The sequence below is a fragment of the Hyperoodon ampullatus genome, assembly GCF_949752795.1.
Source record: "Hyperoodon ampullatus genome assembly, chromosome: 1".
Lineage (NCBI taxonomy): Eukaryota > Metazoa > Chordata > Mammalia > Artiodactyla > Ziphiidae > Hyperoodon > Hyperoodon ampullatus.
The window spans coordinates 197,101,202-197,121,653 of NC_136914.1; the positions used below are offsets into that span (position 1 = coordinate 197,101,202).

At 43.4% G+C, this 20,452-nt stretch overlaps 1 protein-coding gene and 1 pseudogene across 2 annotated transcripts in view; both read left to right on the forward strand.

Annotated features, from left to right (window-relative positions):
* Positions 1-20,452, forward strand: part of ENTPD1 (ectonucleoside triphosphate diphosphohydrolase 1) — a gene marked incomplete at both ends in the record, with an annotated part of 65,387 nt that overhangs the window by 30,390 nt on the left and 14,545 nt on the right. The window contains 5 exons of the mRNA XM_079719437.1: positions 12,679-12,796; positions 15,249-15,399; positions 17,374-17,533; positions 18,212-18,451; positions 19,698-19,964. Of these exons, the coding sequence (XP_079575563.1) occupies positions 12,679-12,796; positions 15,249-15,399; positions 17,374-17,533; positions 18,212-18,451; positions 19,698-19,964 (936 nt within the window). The remainder of the gene's footprint in view (positions 1-12,678; positions 12,797-15,248; positions 15,400-17,373; positions 17,534-18,211; positions 18,452-19,697; positions 19,965-20,452) is intronic.
* Positions 1,677-4,881, forward strand: LOC307052119 (ral guanine nucleotide dissociation stimulator-like 2; annotated as a pseudogene). Its single transcript has one exon. The product of its transcript is annotated as a ral guanine nucleotide dissociation stimulator-like 2 (transcript).

Below are 20,452 nucleotides of genomic sequence, written 5' to 3' on the forward strand. Positions count from 1 at the left end.
TAAAAAAATAAAAACAACAAACAACAACAAAATTGAAGTTTATATTAAAGGTCTAGAAATTCCAACTGAAGAAAAAAGAAAGGAGGAAAATGGTCTCTATTTCCAGGCCCTGCCAGCATCACTGTAGCTAATGGAGACCTGATTTGTTTATAGAGTACTAAAGTCACATTCAAAAGGACAAGCTTTGTTTGTTCAAAAGGGCTAACTGAGGCAGACTGATGAGGTTGCCGAAGTTGCTGTTAAAGCTACAGGGACACCAGAGGGTAGGCAGCAGAAGCAAGAAGAACTACAATCCTGCAGCCTGTGGAACAAAAACCACATTCACAGAAAGATAGACAAGATGAAAAGGCAGAGGGCTATGTACCAGATGAAGGAACAAGATAAAACCCCAGAAAAACAACTAAATGAAGTGGAGATAGGCAACCTTCCAGAAAAAGAATTCAGAATAATGATAGTGAAGATGATCCAGGACCTCGGAAAAAGAATGGAGACAAAGATCGAGAAGATGCAAGAAATGTTTAACAAAGACCTAGAAGAATTAAAGAACAAACAGAGATGAACAATACAATAACTGAAATGAAAACTACACTAGAAGGAATCAATAGCAGAATAACTGAGGCAGAAGAACGGATACGTGACCTGGAAGACAGAATGGTGGAATTCACTGCTGTGGAACAGAATAAGGAAAAAAAAATGAAAAGAAATGAAGACAGCCTAAGAGACCTCTGAGACAACATTAAGCGCAACAACATTTGCATTATAGGTGTCCCAGAAGAAGAAGAGAGAAAGGACCAGAGAAAATATTTGAAGAGATTATAGTTGAAAACTTCCCTGACATGGGAAAGGAAATAACCACCCAAGTCCAGGAAGCACAGCGAGTCCCATACAGGATAAACCTAAGGAGAAACACGCTGAGACACATAGTAATCAAACTGGCAAAAATTAAAGACAAAGAAAAATTATTGAAAGCAGCAAGGGAAAAACGACAAATAACATACAAGGAAACTCCCATAAGGTTAACAGCTGATTTCTCACCAGAAACTCTACAAGCCAGAAGGGAGTGGCATGATATACTTAAAGTGATGAAAGGGAAGAACCTACAACCAAGATTACTCTACCCGGCAAGGATCTCATTCAGATTCAATTCAGAAATCAAAAGCTTTACAGACAAGCAAAAGCTAAGAGAGTTCAGCACCACCAAACCAGCTCTACAACAAATGCTAAAGGACCTTCTCTAAGTGGGAAACACAAGAGAAGAAAAGGACCTACAAAAACAAACCCAAAACAGTTAAGAAAATGGTCATAGGAACATACATATCGATAATTACCTTAAACGTGAATGGATTAAATGCTCCAACCAAAAGATACAGGCTTGCTGAATGGATACAAAAACAAGATCCATATATATGCTGTCTACAAGAGACCCACTTCAGGCCTAGGGACACATACAGACTGAAAGAGAGGGGATGGAAAAAGATATTCCATGCAAATGGAAATCAAAAGAAAGCTGGAGTAGCAATACTCATATCAGATAAAATAGACTTTAAAATAAAGAATGTTACAAGAGGATCAGGGGCCGGAGACCTACGGGAACAGCGGCCCGGGACCCGCGCTGCCCCCACCCCTCCTGAGCAGGCACCCCCATGGCCCAACCCCACTGATTCCTTCACTCGGCCATGCTCCCGCGGCCCCTGCGGCTGTTTTGGGACATGAGCCCCCCCGGGGGAGTCGTGCTGAGCAGCTTCCGGAGTCAAGACCCCAAAGAGGGTGGGGGCGCAGGTGGCCGTGGTGTGGGCGGGGGGCAGGAGGAGGAGGAGGAGGAGGAGGAAGATGACGAGGCCCCTGTGTCTGTCTGGGATGAGGAGGAGGATGGTGTCACCTTTACTGTCACAAGTTGCCAGTATCGGCCTGTTGATCTCTTGGCCCTGAGGCCTCCCCTGCATTCCTCCTGGAGGCTCCGAGCTGGCACTCTGGAAGCCCTGGTCAGACACCTGCTGGACGCCCGGACATCAGGGACTGACATGACCTTCACGGCAGCCTTCCTGGCTACTCACCGGGCCTTTACCTCCACACCTGCCCTGCTAGGGCTTATGGCTGACAGGCTGGAAGCCCTTGAATCTCATCCTACTGATGAGCTAGAGAGGACAAAAGGGGTAGCCATCTCTGTACTGTCAACCTGGCTGGCCTCTCACCCTGAGGATTTTTGCTCTGAGGTCAAGGGTCAGGTTGAATGGCTTGAGAGCTTCTTGCTTCAGAGAGGGTATGTAGCAGGGGAGGGTGTTGGGGGGGCGGCGCTGACCTCATCCGCAACCTCTGGTCCTGGGTGGACCCCCAGACCCCCGAACTTCCTAAGCCCCGGCCCTCCCCGGCGATCCCCCTGCTGACCCCACGGATGTCTTGGTGTTCCTCACTGACCACTTGGCCGAACAGCTGACCCTGCTAGATGCGGACCTATTTCTCAATCTGGTCCCCTCTCAGTGCCTGGGGGCCTGTGGGGTCACAGAGACTGGCCAGGACATTCCCACCTCTTCCCATCTGTCCAGGCTACTGTCATACAGTTCAACAAGGTGGCAGGGGCAGTGGTCAGCTCTGTCCTTGGGGGCTACCTCAACCGGAGAGGGGCCTGAGGAGGTAACCATATGGCCACTCCGTCCACCCCAGAGGGCCCGGATGCTGGAGAAGTGGATCCGTGTGGCAGAGGAGTGCCATCTGCTCCAAAACTTCTCTTTAGTGTATGCTGTGGTGTTGGCCCTGCAATCCAGCCCCATCTACAGGCTTCGGGCAGCCTTGGGGGAAGCAGTCAGGGACAGCCTCAGTCTTTTCCAGCCTCTGCCAGATTTTCTCCGAGGAGGATAATTATTCCCAGAGCCGGGAGCTCCTCCTGCAGGAGGTGAAGTTGCAGCCTTCTCTGGAGCCAAATTCCAAGAAGTCCCCGGGGTGGGGGTGTGGTCCCATACCTTGGCACCTTCTTGAAGGACCTCGTGATGCTGGACACAGCCTCCAAGGATGAGCTGGAGAACGGATACATCGATTTTGACAAGCGGAGGAAGGAGTTTGCTGTCCTTTCTGAGCTGAGGCAGCTCCAGAACAAATGTCGTGTCTATGACCTCCAACCTGACCCTGATATCCAGCGGTGGCTACAGGGGCTCCAGCCACTGACAGAGGCCCAGAGCCATCAAGTGCCCTGTGAGGTGGAGCCATCCAGTACCAATGACCCTCCTGCCCCGCGGGTGCTTTGACCAACGCTGGTCATCTTGCAGTGGACAGAGGTGCTGGGTTCTGTTGGAGGTCCCACACCCCTTGTTTCCTGGGACTGGCCCAGTGTGGGGGCAGAGGAGGTGCCTGGAACCCCTGCTCCACTGCTGACCCAGCTGGCTCAGCACATGAAGTGACCGTCTGTCTCATCTCTGGACTCTGCCCTGGAAAGCACTCCAGCCCTGCAGAGTCCCGCTGACCCCAGCCACCTCTCTCCCCCAGCTTCCTCCCCGAGGCCTTCTCGAGGTCACTGCCGCTCAGCCTCCTGTGGCTCCCCGCTCAGTGGGGGTGCAGAAGGGGCCTCCAGGGGGGCTGGATATGGGGGAGGGGGGCCTGGGTCAGGGCGCCTCTGATTGCCGCATGATCCAAGTCCAGATGGAGCTGGGGGAAGATGGCAGTGTCTACAAGAGCATCTTGGTGACAAGCCAGTACAAGGCTCCAAGTGTCATCAGTCATGTTCTTAAGAAAAACAATCATGATTTTGCGGTGGCTTCAGAGTATGAGCTATTGCAGCTGCTCCCAGAGGAGTGAGAGCTGACCATCCCCCGCTCGGCTAACGTCTTCTACACTATGGGTGGAGCTTCACTCAGTTTCCTCCTGCGGCAGTGGCGACGGCCCTCCACTGCTACACTGGGCCGCGCCAGTGGCCCTTCTGCCTCGGGAACTCCCCCAAGTGAGGGAGGAGGGGGTTCTTTTCCCAAGATCAAGGCCACAGGGAGGAAGATTGCCCGAGCACTGTTCTGAGGAGGACGCCCTGTTGGCTCCTAGAACTCATGGTGGCCGTGCCAGATGTAGGGAGCCATCCTGAATGGTGGCAGTTGCCGCACTGGGAAAAAATCCAGAAGGATGGCCAACCACCCTGGGGCAGTGAAGTGCCACTGGTTTACCAGACAACCGAGATCCAGCACTATGGGAACTGGTAATCTTGGTACCCAAGACGGATACCTGTGTATAGCTTCCCACTTTCCATGAATGCAGCACACAGCTAGTGCTGGGAAAAGGATCCATTTCTGATTCCTGTCCACATCCTAGCATGCTAAGGGCCAAGGAAAGGCCTGGAAGTAGGGGGAAGGAAAGCCCTGGAAGTAGGGGGAAAGGAAAAGCCTAGAGGCTCTGAGCCCCAGGGGAAGGGAATGGTAAGAAAAAGGTTCTAGTAGGAGTTCCTCTGCCTACTCTGGGTGTTCCTGTCACTGTGACAACACTAATAAACCAAAACACTACCTGAACTCTAAAAAAAAAAAAAAAAAAAAAAATGTTACAAGAGACAAGGAAGGGCACTACATAATGATCAAGGGATCAATCCAAGAAGAAGATATAACAATTAAAAATATATATGCACCCAACATAGGAACACCTCAATATATAAGGCAACTGCTAACAGCTATAAAAGAGGAAATCGACAGTAACACAATAATAGTGGGGGACTTTAACACCTCACTTACACCAATGGACAGATCATCCAAAATGAAAATAAATAAGGAAACAGAAGCTTTAAATGACACAATAGACCAGATAGATCTAATTGATATTTATAGGACATTCCATCCAAAAACATCAGATTACACTTTCTTCTCAGGTGCGCACGGAACGTTCTCCAGGATAGATCACATCTTGGGTCACAAATCAAGCCTCAGTAAATTTAAGAAAATTGAAATCATAGCCAGCATCTTTTCTGACCACAATGCTATGAGATCAGAAATCAATTACAGGGAAAAAATGTAAAAAAACACAAACACATGGAGGCTAAATCATACATTACTAAATAACCAAGAGATCACTGAAGAAATCAAAGAGGAAATCAAAAAATACCTAGAGAAAAATGACAATAAAAACACGACGATCCAAAACCTATGGGATGCAGCAAAAGCAGTTCTAAGAGGGAAGTTTATAGCTATACAAGCCTACCTCAAGAAACAAGAAAAGTCTCAAATAAACAATCTAACCTTACACCTAAAGGAACTAGAAAAAGAAGAACAAACAAAACCCAAAGTTAGCAGAAGGAAAGAAATCATAAAGGTCAGAGCAGAAATAAATGAAATAGAAACAAAGAAAACAATAGCAAAGATCAATAAAACTAAAATCTGGTTCTTTGAGAAGATAAACAAAATTGGTAAACCATTAGCCAGACTCATCAAGAAAAAGAGGGAGAGGACTCAAATCAATAAAATTAGAAATGAAAAAGGAGAACTTACAACAGACACTGCAGAAATACAAAGCATCCTAAGAGACTGCTACAAGCAACTCTATGCCAATATAATGGAAAATATGGAAGAAATGGACAAATTCTTAGAAAGGTGTAACCTTCCAAGACTGAACCAGGAAGAAATAGAAAATGTGAACAGATCAATCACAAGTAATGAAATTGAAACTGTGATTAAAAATCTTCCCACAAACAAAAGTCCAGGACCAGATGGCTTCACAGGTGAATTCTATCAAACATTTAGAGAAGAGCTAACACCCAGCCTTCTCAAACTCCAAAAAATTGCAGAGGAAGGAACACTCCCAAACTAATTCTATGAGGCCACCATCACCCTGATACCAAAACCAGGCAAAAATACTACAAAAAAAGAAAATTAGAAACCAATATCACTGATGAATATACATGCAAAAATCCTCAACAAAATACTAGCAAACAGAATCCAACAACACATTAAAAGGATCATACACCATGATCATGTGGGATTTATCCCAGGGATGCAGGGATTCTTCAATATATGCAAAACAATCAATGTGATACACCATATTAACAAATTGAAGAAGAAAAACCATATGATCATCTCAATAGATGCAGAAAAAGCTTCTGACAAAATTCAATATCTGTTTATAAAAACTCTCCAGAGAGTGGGCATAGAGGGAACCTACTTCAACGTAATAAAGGCCATATACGACAAACCCACCACAAACATTATTCTCAATGGTGTTTCCTCTAAGATCAGGAACAAGGCAAGGATGTCCACTCTCACCACTATTATTCAACACAGTTTTGGAAGTCCTAGCCATGGCAATTAGAGAAGAAAAAGAAATAAAAGGAATATAAATTGAAAAAGAAGAAGTAAAACTGTCACTGTTTGCAGATGACATGATACTATACATAGAGAATCCTAAATATACCACCAGAAAACTACTAGAGCTAATCAATGAATTTGGTAAAGTTGCAGGATACAAAATTAATGCACAGAATCTCTTGCATTCCTATACACTAATGATGAAAAATCTGAAAGAGAAATTAAGGAAACACTCTTTTTTACCATTGAAACAAAATGAATAAAATACCTAGGAATAAACCTACCTAAGGAGACAAAAGACCTGTATGCAGAAAACTATAAGACACTGATGAAAGAAATTAAAGATGATACCAACAGATGGAGAGATAGACCATGTTCTTGGGTTGGAAGAATCAATATTGTGAAAATGACTATACTACCCAAAGCAATCTACAGATTCAATGCAATCCCTATCAAATTGCCAATGGCATTTTTTCTGGAACTAGAACAAAAAATCTTAAAATTTGTATGGAGACAATATAGACCCCGAATAGCTAAAGCAGTCTTGAGGGAAAAAAACGGAGCTGGAGGAATCAGACTCCCTGACTTCAGACTATACTACAAAGCTACAGTAATCAAGACAATATGGTACTGGCACAAAAACAGAAACATAGATCAATGGAACAAGATAGAAAGCCCAGAGGTAAACCCACGCACCTATGGTCAACTAATCTATGACAAAGGAGGCAAGGATATACAATGGAGAAAAGACAGTCTCTTCAATAAGTCGTGCTGGGAAAACTGGACAGCTACATGTAAAAGAATGAAATTAGAACACTCCCTAACACCATACACAAAAATAAATTCAAAATGGATTCCAGACCTAAATGTAAGACTGGACAGTATAAAACTCTTAGAGGAAAACATAGGAAGGAACACTCTTTGACATAAATCACAGCAAGATCTTTTTGATCCACCTCCTAGAGTAATGGAAATAAAACCAAAAATGAACAAATGGGACCTAATGAAACTTCAAAGGTTTTGCACAGCAAAGGAAACCATAAAGAGACGGAAAGACAACCCTCAGAATGAGACAAAATATTTGCAAACGAATCAACAGACAAAGGATTAATCTCCAAAACATAAACAGCTCATGCAGCTCCATATTAAAGAAACAAACAACCCAATCCAAAAATGGGCAGAAGACCTAAATAGACATTTCTCCAAAGAAGACATACAGATGGCCAAGAAGCACATGAAAAGCTACTCAACATCACTAATTACTAGAGAAATGCAAATCAAAACTACAATGAGTTATCACCTCACACCAGTTAGAATTTCTGATTTTCATCAGAAAATTTACAAACAACAAATGCTGGAGAGGGTGTGGAGAAAGGGTAACCCTCTTTCACTGTTGGTGGGAATGTAAATTGATACAGCCACTATGGAGAACAGTATGGAGGTTCCTTAAAAAGCTAAAAATAGAATTACCATATGATCCAGCAATCCCACTACTGGCCATATACCCACAGAAAACCATAATTCAAAAAGACGTATGCACCCCAATGTTCATTGCAGCACTATTTACAATAGCCAGGTCATGGAAGCAACCTAAATGCCCATTGACAGATGAATAGATAAAGAAGGTGTGGTACATATATACAATGGAATACTACTCAGCCATAAGAAGGCACGAAATTGGGTCATTTGTTGAGACGTGGATGGATCTAGAGATTGTCATAGAGAGTGAAGTAAGTCAGAAAGAGCAAAACAACTATCGTATATTAACGCATGTATGTGGATCCTAGAAAAGTGGTACAGATGAACTGGTTTGCAGGGCAGAAGTTGAGACACAGAAGTAGAGAACAAACGCATGGACACCAAGGGGGGAGAGCCGCCACGGGTGGGTGGGGATGGTGGTGTGATGAATTGGGCGATTGAGATTGACGTGTATACACTGATGTGTATAAATTTGATTAAAAAAATAATAAAAAAGCTACAGGGACTTATAAGAAAGATTCTAAAGGACCAGTATGTCTGAAGAGACCAAAAGAAGTTAATTCACACCGTTGCCCATGTTACTTGGCTTCTGGGGTTTTTGTTGTGGAGATGGGGTGGAATTCAGCTCCATGGCACTCCTTTATATTAGACTGTGTATATTAACATCTTTTAGGACTGGAAGGAGTTTAGGGACTATATAGTTCTAACTCCCCTTATTCATTCATGTGTTTTGAGCTACAGTTGTCTGTTGAATTCCTTCTTTGTACCTAACATATAATAGGATCTACCATTGTGGATGCTGGATATACCATAGTATGCAACACAGACCTGCCCCAATATAGCTTAGGATCTAATAGGGAAGACAGACGTTAATCAGATAGCCACATAAATATGTAATTACACATTGTGGCAAGTGCTGTCTTTAGAGGGAAAATACAGGTTGTCTGAGACATGGATTAGAAGGGTAGACTCAGATCTGAGAAGGTCAGGGAAGGCTGGGATCTCAGGTGAAGGGCTTTCTGGGCAAAGTCTCTGGAACAGTAACCTCGTGGCCAGTGGGGAACTGAGAGTACGCTGGTGTGAGGGTGTGTGTTTTCTGAATGAGGAGAGGGTTGAACATCCCACTTCTGCTGAGTCAGGAGTAGAAGTACATCATCTACTGTTCCAATTTTCTCTTTCTTTTCACATTGAAGGAGACTTACTCAGAAGCCTGGACCTGTGACATTTGCACAGGTAGAATTATTTCCATCCAAAGACAGGATCTGCCCCACTTCCACATGGCCTCCAGTCTCCGTGAGCTCGGACTCTGTTGCTACCCACATCTCCAGATCTTCACCAAGGCACACTGGTGTCTCATGAACCAAGCAAGGTCATTTCTGTTGACCCTCTTTCTAGACCACTGATTCTGTTCACTCAGCATAGCTCATGAAGATCAGTTATGGTTGATAAAATCATATGTATGATAAAAAACTAGCTTAAGATGAAGTTTATACACAGTATGATTGCAACTATATAAAAATTGCCATACATTAAAAAAGACCAGAAGGAAATAAATAAAAAGAACAGTGATGTCTAGTTGGTGAAATCTTTTTTTTCCTTAATTTTATTTTTTTTATCGGGGTATAGTTGTTTTACAATGTTATGTGAGTTTCTACTGTACAGTGGAGTTCCTTGTGCTATACAGCAGGTTCCCATTAGTTATCTGTTTTATACATATTAGTGTGTATATGTCAATCCCAGTCTCCCAATTCATCCCACCCTTTCCCTTTCGGTGTCCATACGTTTGTTCTCTACATCTGTGTCTCTATTTCTGCCTTGCAAATTGGTTCATCTGTACCAATTTTTAAAATTCCACGTATATGTGTTAATATATGACATTGGTTTTTCTCTTTCTGACTTACTTCAATCTGTATGACAGGTTCATCCACGTCTCTACAAATGACCCAATTTCATTCCTTTTTATGGCTGAGTAATATTCCATTGTATATATGTACCACATCTTCCTTATCCATTCTTTTGTCGATGGACATTTAGGTTGCTTCCATGACATGACTATTGTAAATAGCGCTGTAAATGAACATTGAGGCTAGTTGGTGAAATCTTAAATGTCTTTTTTTTCGTTTTCCTTTCATTTTCTAGATGTTACTTAGTAAAATTATAGTACTCTTAAAAGAGAAAGTCATATTGAAATAATAATATTAAGGAGATGTCAGATCTCTTCCTCACTACTCAAATCTTTGATTTTTCTTTGATGTGAAGGACATACTTATAGGGGCTTTTAGAAATGTTTTAAATATGAGCTACAGAGAAACATTGGGTACGAGTAATAGCATGACAAGGCACAGCATTTCACAAAACATTTCTATAGGATGGAATTTTAATTTAAAACAGAATTCTGTTGTCCCTGAGTCTTGGGGATGCTGGTTTAAACTAGGTTAAGCGGGTTTCTCCACTGTCAGACTTCTCTGAAGCAGTCATTACCTAGTGGGTTCGTGAGCCCAGGATGGGGAGAGAGCATGCAGCATTCCCCAGATATCTGGGAAACTTTCTTCACTCAGGTCCTTGTAGGCTTAGTGCTCTCTGGAACATGCTTTGGAAAATGCTTATGTGGGGAAAGAGAGCAAAAGCTGGTGGCTCCTGGGGCTCTAGATGGATCAGGTGAGATATAACTATCTTTACTACCCATTCAGCAAGTCAAACTGCTCTGGACCCAGTTTTCTACTATAAAATAAGAGGATTGGATGAAATGAACTTCTAGCTCTAAAATGGGCCAGCTATGAAAAACAAGTGAATATGCTTGTAGTTTTGTGACAATGAAAGACAAACTCCCTGAATGTTCAAACAGAGAATTTTCAGACCATCAAGCTTTATCTTTCCCTAAAGGCAGCAAGCGATGCCAAATTTTGATTCTGCAATTCATTTGGAAGACAAAAACCATTTGTTCCAGTTCAACAGGTTAGCATTCCAGGCTGCTATATACAGCAGGAAGTGCCCTCAATTCCCGTGTTAATGCGCTACCCACCCTTCTCAAGCACTTGCCAAACGAAATGTAGTAAAAGTTTTCCTTTCTCAACCACCTCACTGCGTAAGGCCTTAGAGAAACAGGCTGATAGGAGCAAGGCTGGTTCCTGTGCTCTACTGGAAGAGGATCTTTCATGTCAACATAGTAGACGGAATAGAACACCCTGATTCCAGATAAAGGCTGCTTGCTGCTGCTGCCTTGCTATCTTTTATCATATACTTCTGTGGTTAGAACATCTTCTGACGGGAAGAATTCAGGGACCCTGCTAGGGAACAGCAGGATTTTCTGCCATGTAACCCCTGAGGCTTTTGCTCCACCCTGAGAGGTTTCCCACGGGTTCAAAGGCCCCAGACCTCAGTTTAGACCCCTGTCTGCTCACAGAGGTCACCGCCTAAGCCGGTTCTTGGTTTGATCTCTATGGAAGCCTAGTTGCTGAGGAGTCTGTGCAGCTTCCTTCCTTGTTGCTCATCTGAGCTGTGGCCCTCACAGTGCCATCTGCCACTTGATAATGCTTAAGTCAGCAGGTGTTGTACATCTATCCCCTCATATTGTCTTATCACCTGGGAAGAACCTAAAAACTCCAGGGAGAAAAGAAGACAAGAATTGGAATTCAACTCCCTGGACCACTGCGGATAACTAAACGTAGAGCTTGTTGAGGTGTCACGTTTTCTTCCATTTCACCCCAGGGAGTATCACTGTGCTGCTGTGTGAGCATCCTTGACCTTCCATAACATCTGCAGTATTCTCTGCCTCCTTCTGCACAGCGGGGCTTCCTTGTGGTAATCAGCATTATGCCCCTGTAAAGAAAAGGGCCCGCATGCTTGCTTCGGGCAAGGTGATTAGGTGACGGAGCCTGGATTTGGATCAGAGTCAGACCCAAGACCTTGTGCTCCTTTTACAGAGGAACAGAGGTGCAAGGTCCAGACAACAGTTTTCAAATTGGTGCCCCACTGAAAGGGCTGCCTCTGATCGAAAACCAGGCTCTGTCACCTGATCACGTTGTGTCTTGATTAAATTACTTAACCTCTTTGTACTTTAGTTTCTCATCTGTATAGCGGGGATGAAAACAGTATGGACCTTAGAGTACTGGCCTAGCAGTTAAGTCAGATAATTCTTATAAAATACTCCTCACAACACTTGGCTGGTGCATGTCATGCCCTCATGAAATGTGATGTGGTGACTTTGTTCTTCTCCTTTCTCTTCTGACCACCTAGTTCTTTCTCATATTGTCTTTTTACCTTTCCTCCTCCACCTTCTTTCTTACTTTATTCTTCCTTTCATTGCCTTCTATGCTTAAGAGCCAAAAGCATGACGTTAAAGTACAAATCTTTTAAAATTTATTGAATACAATTTATAGTTATATTTGTAATTATAAACAAGCACACTTAGTATTTTCCATGTCTCTTTTCCAGAGTACAGGCCACATACCAGGCCAGTTAAATCACAAATCTGGGGGTCAGACATCGGCATCAGTAGCCTTTGAAGCTCTTCAGATGATTCTAATATGATTCCAATGTGCATACACGTTTGGGAACTGCTAGATTGATGGCTTTCTACTCCCTCTATATTGTCTCGGCTACTTCAGTATATGGTTCTGAATCTTGGCTGCAATTTAGAATCACCTAAGAAGCTTCTAATAATATGGGTGCTTGGGCCCTACCTTGGCTGAGGCCTGGATATTTCTAATGTGCAACCAGCACTGAGAGCCATAGTTCTAGAGGGATTGGTGTCCTGGTAGATCTTATGATCAGAACGACTCCAGGGACTCACTCCACCCCAACCTACCCCCACTATGAATTAAAATACTTTCTCATCTGTGTTTTTGAAAACCCATGTCTTTGTCGCCTTTCTGTTGCAAGCTGAATATGGAGAAGAATGATGTAATGCTGATAAGTTCTTGGTTTGTTTTGCCCTTAGTTCGGGATTGTGCTGGATGCGGGCTCTTCTCACACGAATTTGTACATCTATAAGTGGCCAGCAGAAAAGGAGAATGACACAGGGGTGGTGACTCAGATAGAAGAGTGCAAGGTAAAAGGTAAGATGAAGAAAAAGGGACCGGGAGACAGTGGGCATGAGAGCATGAGAGGCATGTGGGAAGTGAAACAACCATGCGAGAAAAAGGGAAGTCAAGTGAGAACGCAGCGGAGCTGCTATTGTTGCTATTTTATAAATAATTGTTATTTTATTATCATTATGAAAACGGTACTGAAATCAGTCCTTAATGATGAAGCCCTTGAAAGATAAACTTTCAAATAATTGGGTAATAGTAACTCCCATCAACAGAACAATTCTATGTGCCATGCACTTAGTACTGAAAATGTGTTATTTCATCCTCACAATCTCCCTTTAAGGAATGTATTATTATTCCCATTTTTTAAAAAATGAGGGCACTGAGGTTGAAAGAAGTTATGGCACTTGTTTAAGGTTACTTGAGCTAGTAAGTGATGGAACTGGGGCTCGAACTGAAATCTGCCCAAATTTAACTAAACCCTAATTGGTCATATGATTAGCAAATATTTTCTCCTATTCAGTAGGTTGTCTTTTCGTTTTGTCAGTGGTTTCCTTTGCTGTGCAAAGATCTGCCCAACTTTAAACCCATGTGTTAGCCAGTGGTTCTCAATTTTGAACCTGCGTCAAACCACCTGGAGGGTGTGTTAAAGCACAGGTGCTCGCTCTCGCCCCTGAGTTTCTGGTTCAGTAGGTCTGGGATGAGGTCTGAGAATTTGCACTTCTAACAAGCGCCCAGGTGATGTTGAGGCTGGTGGATCCAGAGGATTGCTGCTCTTAATCTTTGTCCTCTAATCTATGGCTTGGAAGGAATTTTCAAAAGCCTTTAGCTTCTGTATAGGCAGGCAAATCATAGACCCTTAGGGCTGCGAAAAGGACCTTGTGGATCACTGAAGTCTTGTTTTATAGAAAAGGAAGCAAAAACCTGAAAGACTAGTGACTGGCAAGGAGGAACAGAACCAGGGCAAGAATCTGGACCTCCAAGTTGCACTGCAGGCTTCCTGCTACTCTGAGTCACCGCATTGCATATTGAGTCTTTTCCTAGTTAGTTTCCTTTTAAGGTCACAAGACAAGTTAGAGTTGCGGACAGCAGCTCTTCCCTCTCCCTCCCACCCAACACTCCCACCCGCGCCGTCACCTTTCTGACCTTCATCTCTCTTGACCTTTTGAGCCAGGGACTCACTGTTTAGTTTTGGTCAGACAAGTAACCTAGGCCCCAGAAGATAATTGACTTTTAGTTTGGTGGCCTGTGGGGTCCACTAATTTTCATAGTTTATCAAGAAAGCTGTAGATAGGATACGTTTCCAAGAGAGCAAGTCGTTCTACCCAGTAGCCTGATGTCCTCAGAATCTGGCCCCATCAGTTCTGAGGTAGTATTTCAAGCATTTCTTAAAATCCAAATCCCTCATTTTATTGACTTCTATTTAATAATTCACTGCCTTCCATTTCTTCTTCCACGTGTTGTTGTGGTGTTAACCTAGCAGCTGTCTCCTGAGACACATATCCCCATGCGTGTTTGGCCTAATAAATGTAGTAATTTTCCCTTCTCAAAAGATGGAGTTCTCTAATCAAATATTTAAATAGAAAGGTGAGTTGAAAGCTACCAGTTATTGAAGGCCAGGCTTTTTGAGTCAAAACACTTAGCTGAAAACTTGGAGCTGATTTTCTCATTACAGTTAAGAAAACAGGCTATTTAAAATTTGGTGAATGATATGGATCAGATATATGGTTACTTATTGTTAAAGCAAATCCTCACTATAAAGCACTGAAAATGTAGATGTTTAGCTTAAAGTGAGCCAAAATTGTTAACTGTTAACTTCAAAAAGCGTAAAGCATCTTGGCTCTCTAATCCTCTCCACAGCAGCAGTTAAAATGGCTCTAAAACTGGACAGTTTTACTAGGCAGACAGGGTATCAGAGTGGAAAAACTGTTGAGGAGACATGGGTTCTATGCCTGTTTCTTCTAACAAAGGAAGAAACATTACTTCAGAAATTTTAGGGTTAGTTAGTAGCTGTTCCTGTCTTTTCAGTAAAAGCCCATGTGCCTGGTACATATTTTAATTTTTGTTCTAACTGTTATCTTTTGCCTTTCCCATCTTCCAGGAATTAGTGTTGTTAATTACAACTTTGTGGAAGAAACGTAATAAAGCAGCTATATAGAGTAGTTATCTATAAGATCCCCGTTTAACTCTGAGAGAGCCTGGTTTTAGGAAGGTTATGCATGCAATTGAATGTGAAAATTGCGCCATCCAGTGGCAAGATTACCAAACAGCAGACAGACCGGGCTTGAGGCCTGAAAATAAATCCTACCGAGGCTAGATTCAGTGAGTTACCCTCTAAGTACAAAAACTTAACAGATATCACAAAAAGAAATTGTCTCCTTGCATTTTCTCAGAAAACATCAGTATTTTCTCTAATAATGTGAAGATATGTCCTTTACTTTTAAAAACAATTTTCATCTGCTTCTACATTTTTCTCTAGGTCCTGGAATCTCAGAATTTGCTCAAAAATTAAGTGAAATAGACATTTATCTGACTGAATGCATGGAAAGAGCCAGGAAAGTGATTCCAACATCCCAGCACACAGAGACACCTGTTTACTTGGGAGCCACGGCAGGCATGCGGTTGCTCAGGTATAGCAGCCTGTACGGACTGAGAGCTGCAGGGAGATAGGTTTGGCAGTTGCTAGAGCCTCTGAGTTATGGGCGAATGCCACACTTCTCTAACACCCCAATTCTAGACATGCTAAATGTCCACACCTAAGAAAGAAAATCTTAGTAAGTGGGTAAAATTCCCAAACTCTTAGCTTGCATAATGATGGGAGTTTAAGTATGTAAAAAAAAAAAAAAGGCCTCTTGCTCATCTCCCCACAGGGAATTCAAGGGAGTGATGGCACAAAAAGAGGAAGATTGAGCCTTTATACTCTGGGATTTGGGGCTACAGATTTAGCAGTTCCACATCTGGGAGGAGGAAGGCCAGAGGAGATTCGCAGACATCCGGAGACACAAATCATCACAATTAGCACATCTTTACTGGTCACCACTTAGTATCTGTGGGCATTATTTGTTCATTTGTTTTTTCATTCATTCATTCAGTTTGTATTGACTGCCTGCTCTGTCCCAGGACATGGAAGTAGGTGACTCATCTTCCAAGATCAGAGTTTTGATACAAGGCGACCAATTCTTTGATAGAAGAGTGCTCAGAGCTGCTATGGGAGCATACTTGTCCCTGCCAAGAATGGGAGGAGGTCAAGAAGACTCACCAGAGGAGGGGATACATGAGCCAAATCATGAAGGACTTGTGGGGGGAGGGGGAAGGGCATTACAGGCAGAGCAGACATCATGCGTTCCATAACCTATGTTTATTTGGCACCTGTTATGTGTCAGGCATAAGTCCCTGCTTTCCTGGATCTTGTGTTCTAACAGATGTGCAAAGGAGTGATATGTGAGAGACCAGGGCATGTTCAGAGGAGTATAGATAGTTCTGCATAGATAGAACGTAGGGTACATAGAGTTAATACTAATAATGACAATGGTAATGGTAGCAGCTTGTATTTGTTGGGCCCTTACTATGTTCTTAGCACTGTGCTTTAATTTAAATCACTGTAACTCTATGAAGTAACAGGTATTATTAACTATTATTAACCAGATTAAGGAAGCTGTGGTGTACAGATGTTAAGTAAGTCACCAAAGGTCACACACCTGGCAAGTGGTAGAGCCAGGATTCTGAGTGGGATTCTGAGAAGGCAAGATTCAGATCACAAAGTGCCTTGTGGGCCATGCTAGGGAGTTTGGAGTTTGTCTGGGAAACAATGGGAAGCTGTTAAAGGATGTTACACAACATGATAGAGAGGTGGATTGGAGGAGAGGAAAACTAGGGATAAGGAGGCCAGTTGATAGGGTAAGGAAGCCATTCAAATGAGAGCTTACTGGGGTCTAATGCCAGTTGGAAGGCAGCATTTTCTGACCCAGAGACTCTCAGTATTATATTGCCTAGATCTCGGAAGCAATTGTATTCCATCTTCATTGTGACAACCCTGGAAGATTTCTTCTTTAGATCTCAAGGTCTCAGACCCAAAAACCAAGGCAAAATATGAGAAAGATTTTTTTACCCCACTCTGGCACCAGCTGAGGTTGGGTATCTGTCCCAGGACGTTTTCCACTTGGTGTCTACTAGAGCCCTAATTAAAAACTTCAAGCAGAGCCTTGAGGCTACGTAAGCAGCTTGAAGCCACCGGCAATGGCTAATGTAGCACACATCAGCTCTAGGCTTGGTGATCAGACGATATCCAGCTACCACCACCACAGCAATTAAAATTACTCTGATAATTTCTTGGAGCCAGGGAACAACAACGAAAATGGTATTTTAAGAGGACCAACCTATGTAGGGATTGAAAGGATCTGGATTTGGAGAAGAGGGGCCAAAAGAGTAGTTATACTTCTCCCCAAAGGAGGGCTTCTCAGACAGCCATGTGTGGGGATCTCCATCCTTCTATTTATTGCAGTGAGTTTATGCTTCACTTCCTAGGGGAACTGGCTGGAAGCTCTGGCTGCAACGGGTAGTCCTAGTTATTCAGACAAAACCAGTAACCTCAGCTCTTTGTGCAGGATGGAAAATGAACGGTTGGCAGACAAGATCCTGGCTGCGGTGGCAAAGAGCATCAGCAGCTACCCCTTTGACTTCCAGGGTGCCAGAATCATCACTGGCCAAGAGGAAGGTGCCTATGGCTGGATTACTATCAACTATCTGCTGGGCAGATTCACTCAGGTGATTGTCTCACAGCATCCATGGAGGTGGCTCCCTGTGGGTCAATGCCATTGATATCTCAGGCAGTACTTGGATCACTAGACAGAATGAATGATGGATAAATGAACAAATTAATTTACCCTCACATTTGCAGGGGTCAACAGAGGTATAATTCTCTCACAAGAACTCTTACTATTGGAGAATAAGGAAGCCATATACAGAGATGCAGAAAAAAATTTTTTTAATCTATCATTAAAAATAAAGATAGCTAATATTTGCCTAGTGCCATGTGTCTTGTGCTATGCAAAGCACTTTTCATGTACTGTTTGACTTAATCTTCAGAATAACCATATGAGTTGTTCTCTCATTTTAGAGCCTCAAATCGAGGCCTAGAGGAGACAATTATTCTGCCCAAGGTCACATGGCTAATAAGCCAATGAGTAGGGATTTGAACTTGAGTCTTTCTGGCCCCAGATCTCGTGTTTGTAAACTGCTCCTATGTTGCTGCAGTCTGAGCTATGTCTTTGAAGCCCCTGTTTTCTTGCTGTTGATCTGATGCAGACTCAGGAACCTCTGGTGAGCTTTGTTTCACCCTTATCCTCCTGCTCCTTTGCCTTAGGAAGTCCCTGAGTCCAAGAAATAGCATGAAAAGGGGGATGTCCAGATCCTTCTACCACTGGTGACTGTACTGTCTTTCAGAAATTGGGGTGGTTTAACCTGAAACCAAGTGAAGGCAATACTCAGGAAACCTATGGAGCTTTAGACCTTGGGGGAGCCTCTACACAAATCACTTTTGTGCCTCGAAACGAAACGACTGAGTCTCCTAACAACACTCTGCACTTTCGCCTCTATGGCAAGAACTACGGTGTATACACACACAGCTTCTTGTGCTATGGGAAGGATCAAGCCCTCTTGCAGAAACTGTCCAAGGACCTTCAGGCAAGTGTAACTGAATCCAGACCACCCTCCTCACAACTGGGCCACCAGCCCCCGTGTCCTTGTTTTCTCTTTCTATTTCAGTAACTGGTCTGAAGTTGGTTACTGTACTTTCCAAACCTTTTCAGACAGGATATCTAACTACATCTGTTCAAGCCCTGTGAATTGTCCCATCCAGACACCACCTCCTATGTTTGTTTACTGCACTGTCTCCAAGGACATGACTCAAATCCTTTCTTTGGAAATAATTTCTCACCCCTGTGGGGCTGACAATGAAAAGTACATGCTACAGTAGTGTGTGTATGTGTGTGCGTGTGCGCGCACGCACAGTTTTTAAGCTCTTTCCCACTTTTCAATCTCCATTTCCTACGAACTGCAGAAAACAAGGCTATTAGAAACAACCTGGAGAGGAGGAGAAAAAAACTTCAGGGAAAATGCAGAGTTTATGGATCAACACTTCAAATCTTGTCCCCAGACACTTTTTGCATTTTGAAGGCGAGAAAAGTTAAACATACTCAAAATCATGCAAGTACCAGCACATCCTGACAAACACAGAGCAAGGATGTCAAATCCAACTGTCCCCTGTCTCTACTGAAAGGACAACCAGTTCTCTGCTTTCCTCCAAAGCTCGCTCTCTGGTTCTCAGAAACACTATCAATAAGATGACTGCCATGGGAGGAGGGGCTGCTGAGAGATGCCTAGTGAGCCCTAAGTTTCCACTAAGCCTCTCATCCACAGCTGCCCCTTTACTTCTCTTGAACATACTGGGTTGTGGGTTGAAATTCATTTTGATACTCCTGCCTTAAATGATCTGAGGCACTTCCAGCTCTTGAAGCTTTTGCTTTTTGGCTTGGAGGTAGGGCCAGGGATATAGGCAGACCCCCAGAGAACTACCCTAGGCTCGGAATTTTGAGAGCCTTGAGAGTTTTCCTTGTGGATCTGCTTCTGACCTACGCGATTAGTACTAAGCACTAGGGGCCATTCTAAACTAATGGAATTTCTGGGCCCAGCTTCAACTACATTAGCTTTCTGTGAATAGCGAAAGTTCATTTACATCTGATACCACTTCTGGTGCCTGTTATACAAATACGACTGTTACCCAAGGGTAAAAAAGGCAGAGCAGGGGCATATTGATGCCAGGGCTGAGTGCCTGGCTGTTTTTCAATTGCTACACATTATTGAAGTCAGACTGGTGCTTTTGTACTCAAAGCATTTGCACATGATGCCTTCAAGTGATTTTTCTATTCAGGGTACAAATGGAACCATCCGTGACCCATGCTTTCACTCTGGATACCGGAGGAAAATGAACATGAGTGACATTTATGAGGCTCCCTGCACAAGGAGATTTGAGGAGACTTTTCCATTTCTTCCATTCCCTGAAGTTGAAATCCGTGGCACTGGAAACTATCGACAATGCCGGCGAAGCATCCTTCAACTCTTTAACACCAGTTACTGCTCTTACTCCAGCTGTTCCTTCAATGGGATTTTCTTGCCACCCCTCCAAGGGAATTTCGGGGTAAGTTTGTGACATGATGATGCATTTGTTACAATGGTTTTTGGTTGCAAATTACAGAACATGTGCCTACAAAGGGTTTAAAGAATAGGATTTATTTTTCTCTCACATGGTAATAAGCCTTGAGGTAGATAATTCAGGGTTAGTTCTTTAGCTTAATTATGTCAGGCCGTGGGTTCAGCTTTTCAGTTATTTTCTTGGCCTTATTGTGGTGCTACGACGGCAGCTATTGCTCTAACTAAGTATTATGTCTTCACATGCAAAGCCAGCATAGGAAAGAAGGAAGTTTATCTCACATACATCTCTCTCCAACTTTGCAGAATTGCCAACAAACATCTTTTCAGATGCCATTGGCCAGAATTTGGTAAAATGCACACCTCTGGGGCTTCCCTGGTGGCGCAGTGGTTGAGAGTCTGCCTGCTGATGCAGGGGACACGGGTTCGTGCCCCGGTCCGGGAGGATCCCACATGCCGCAGAGCAGCTGGGCCCGT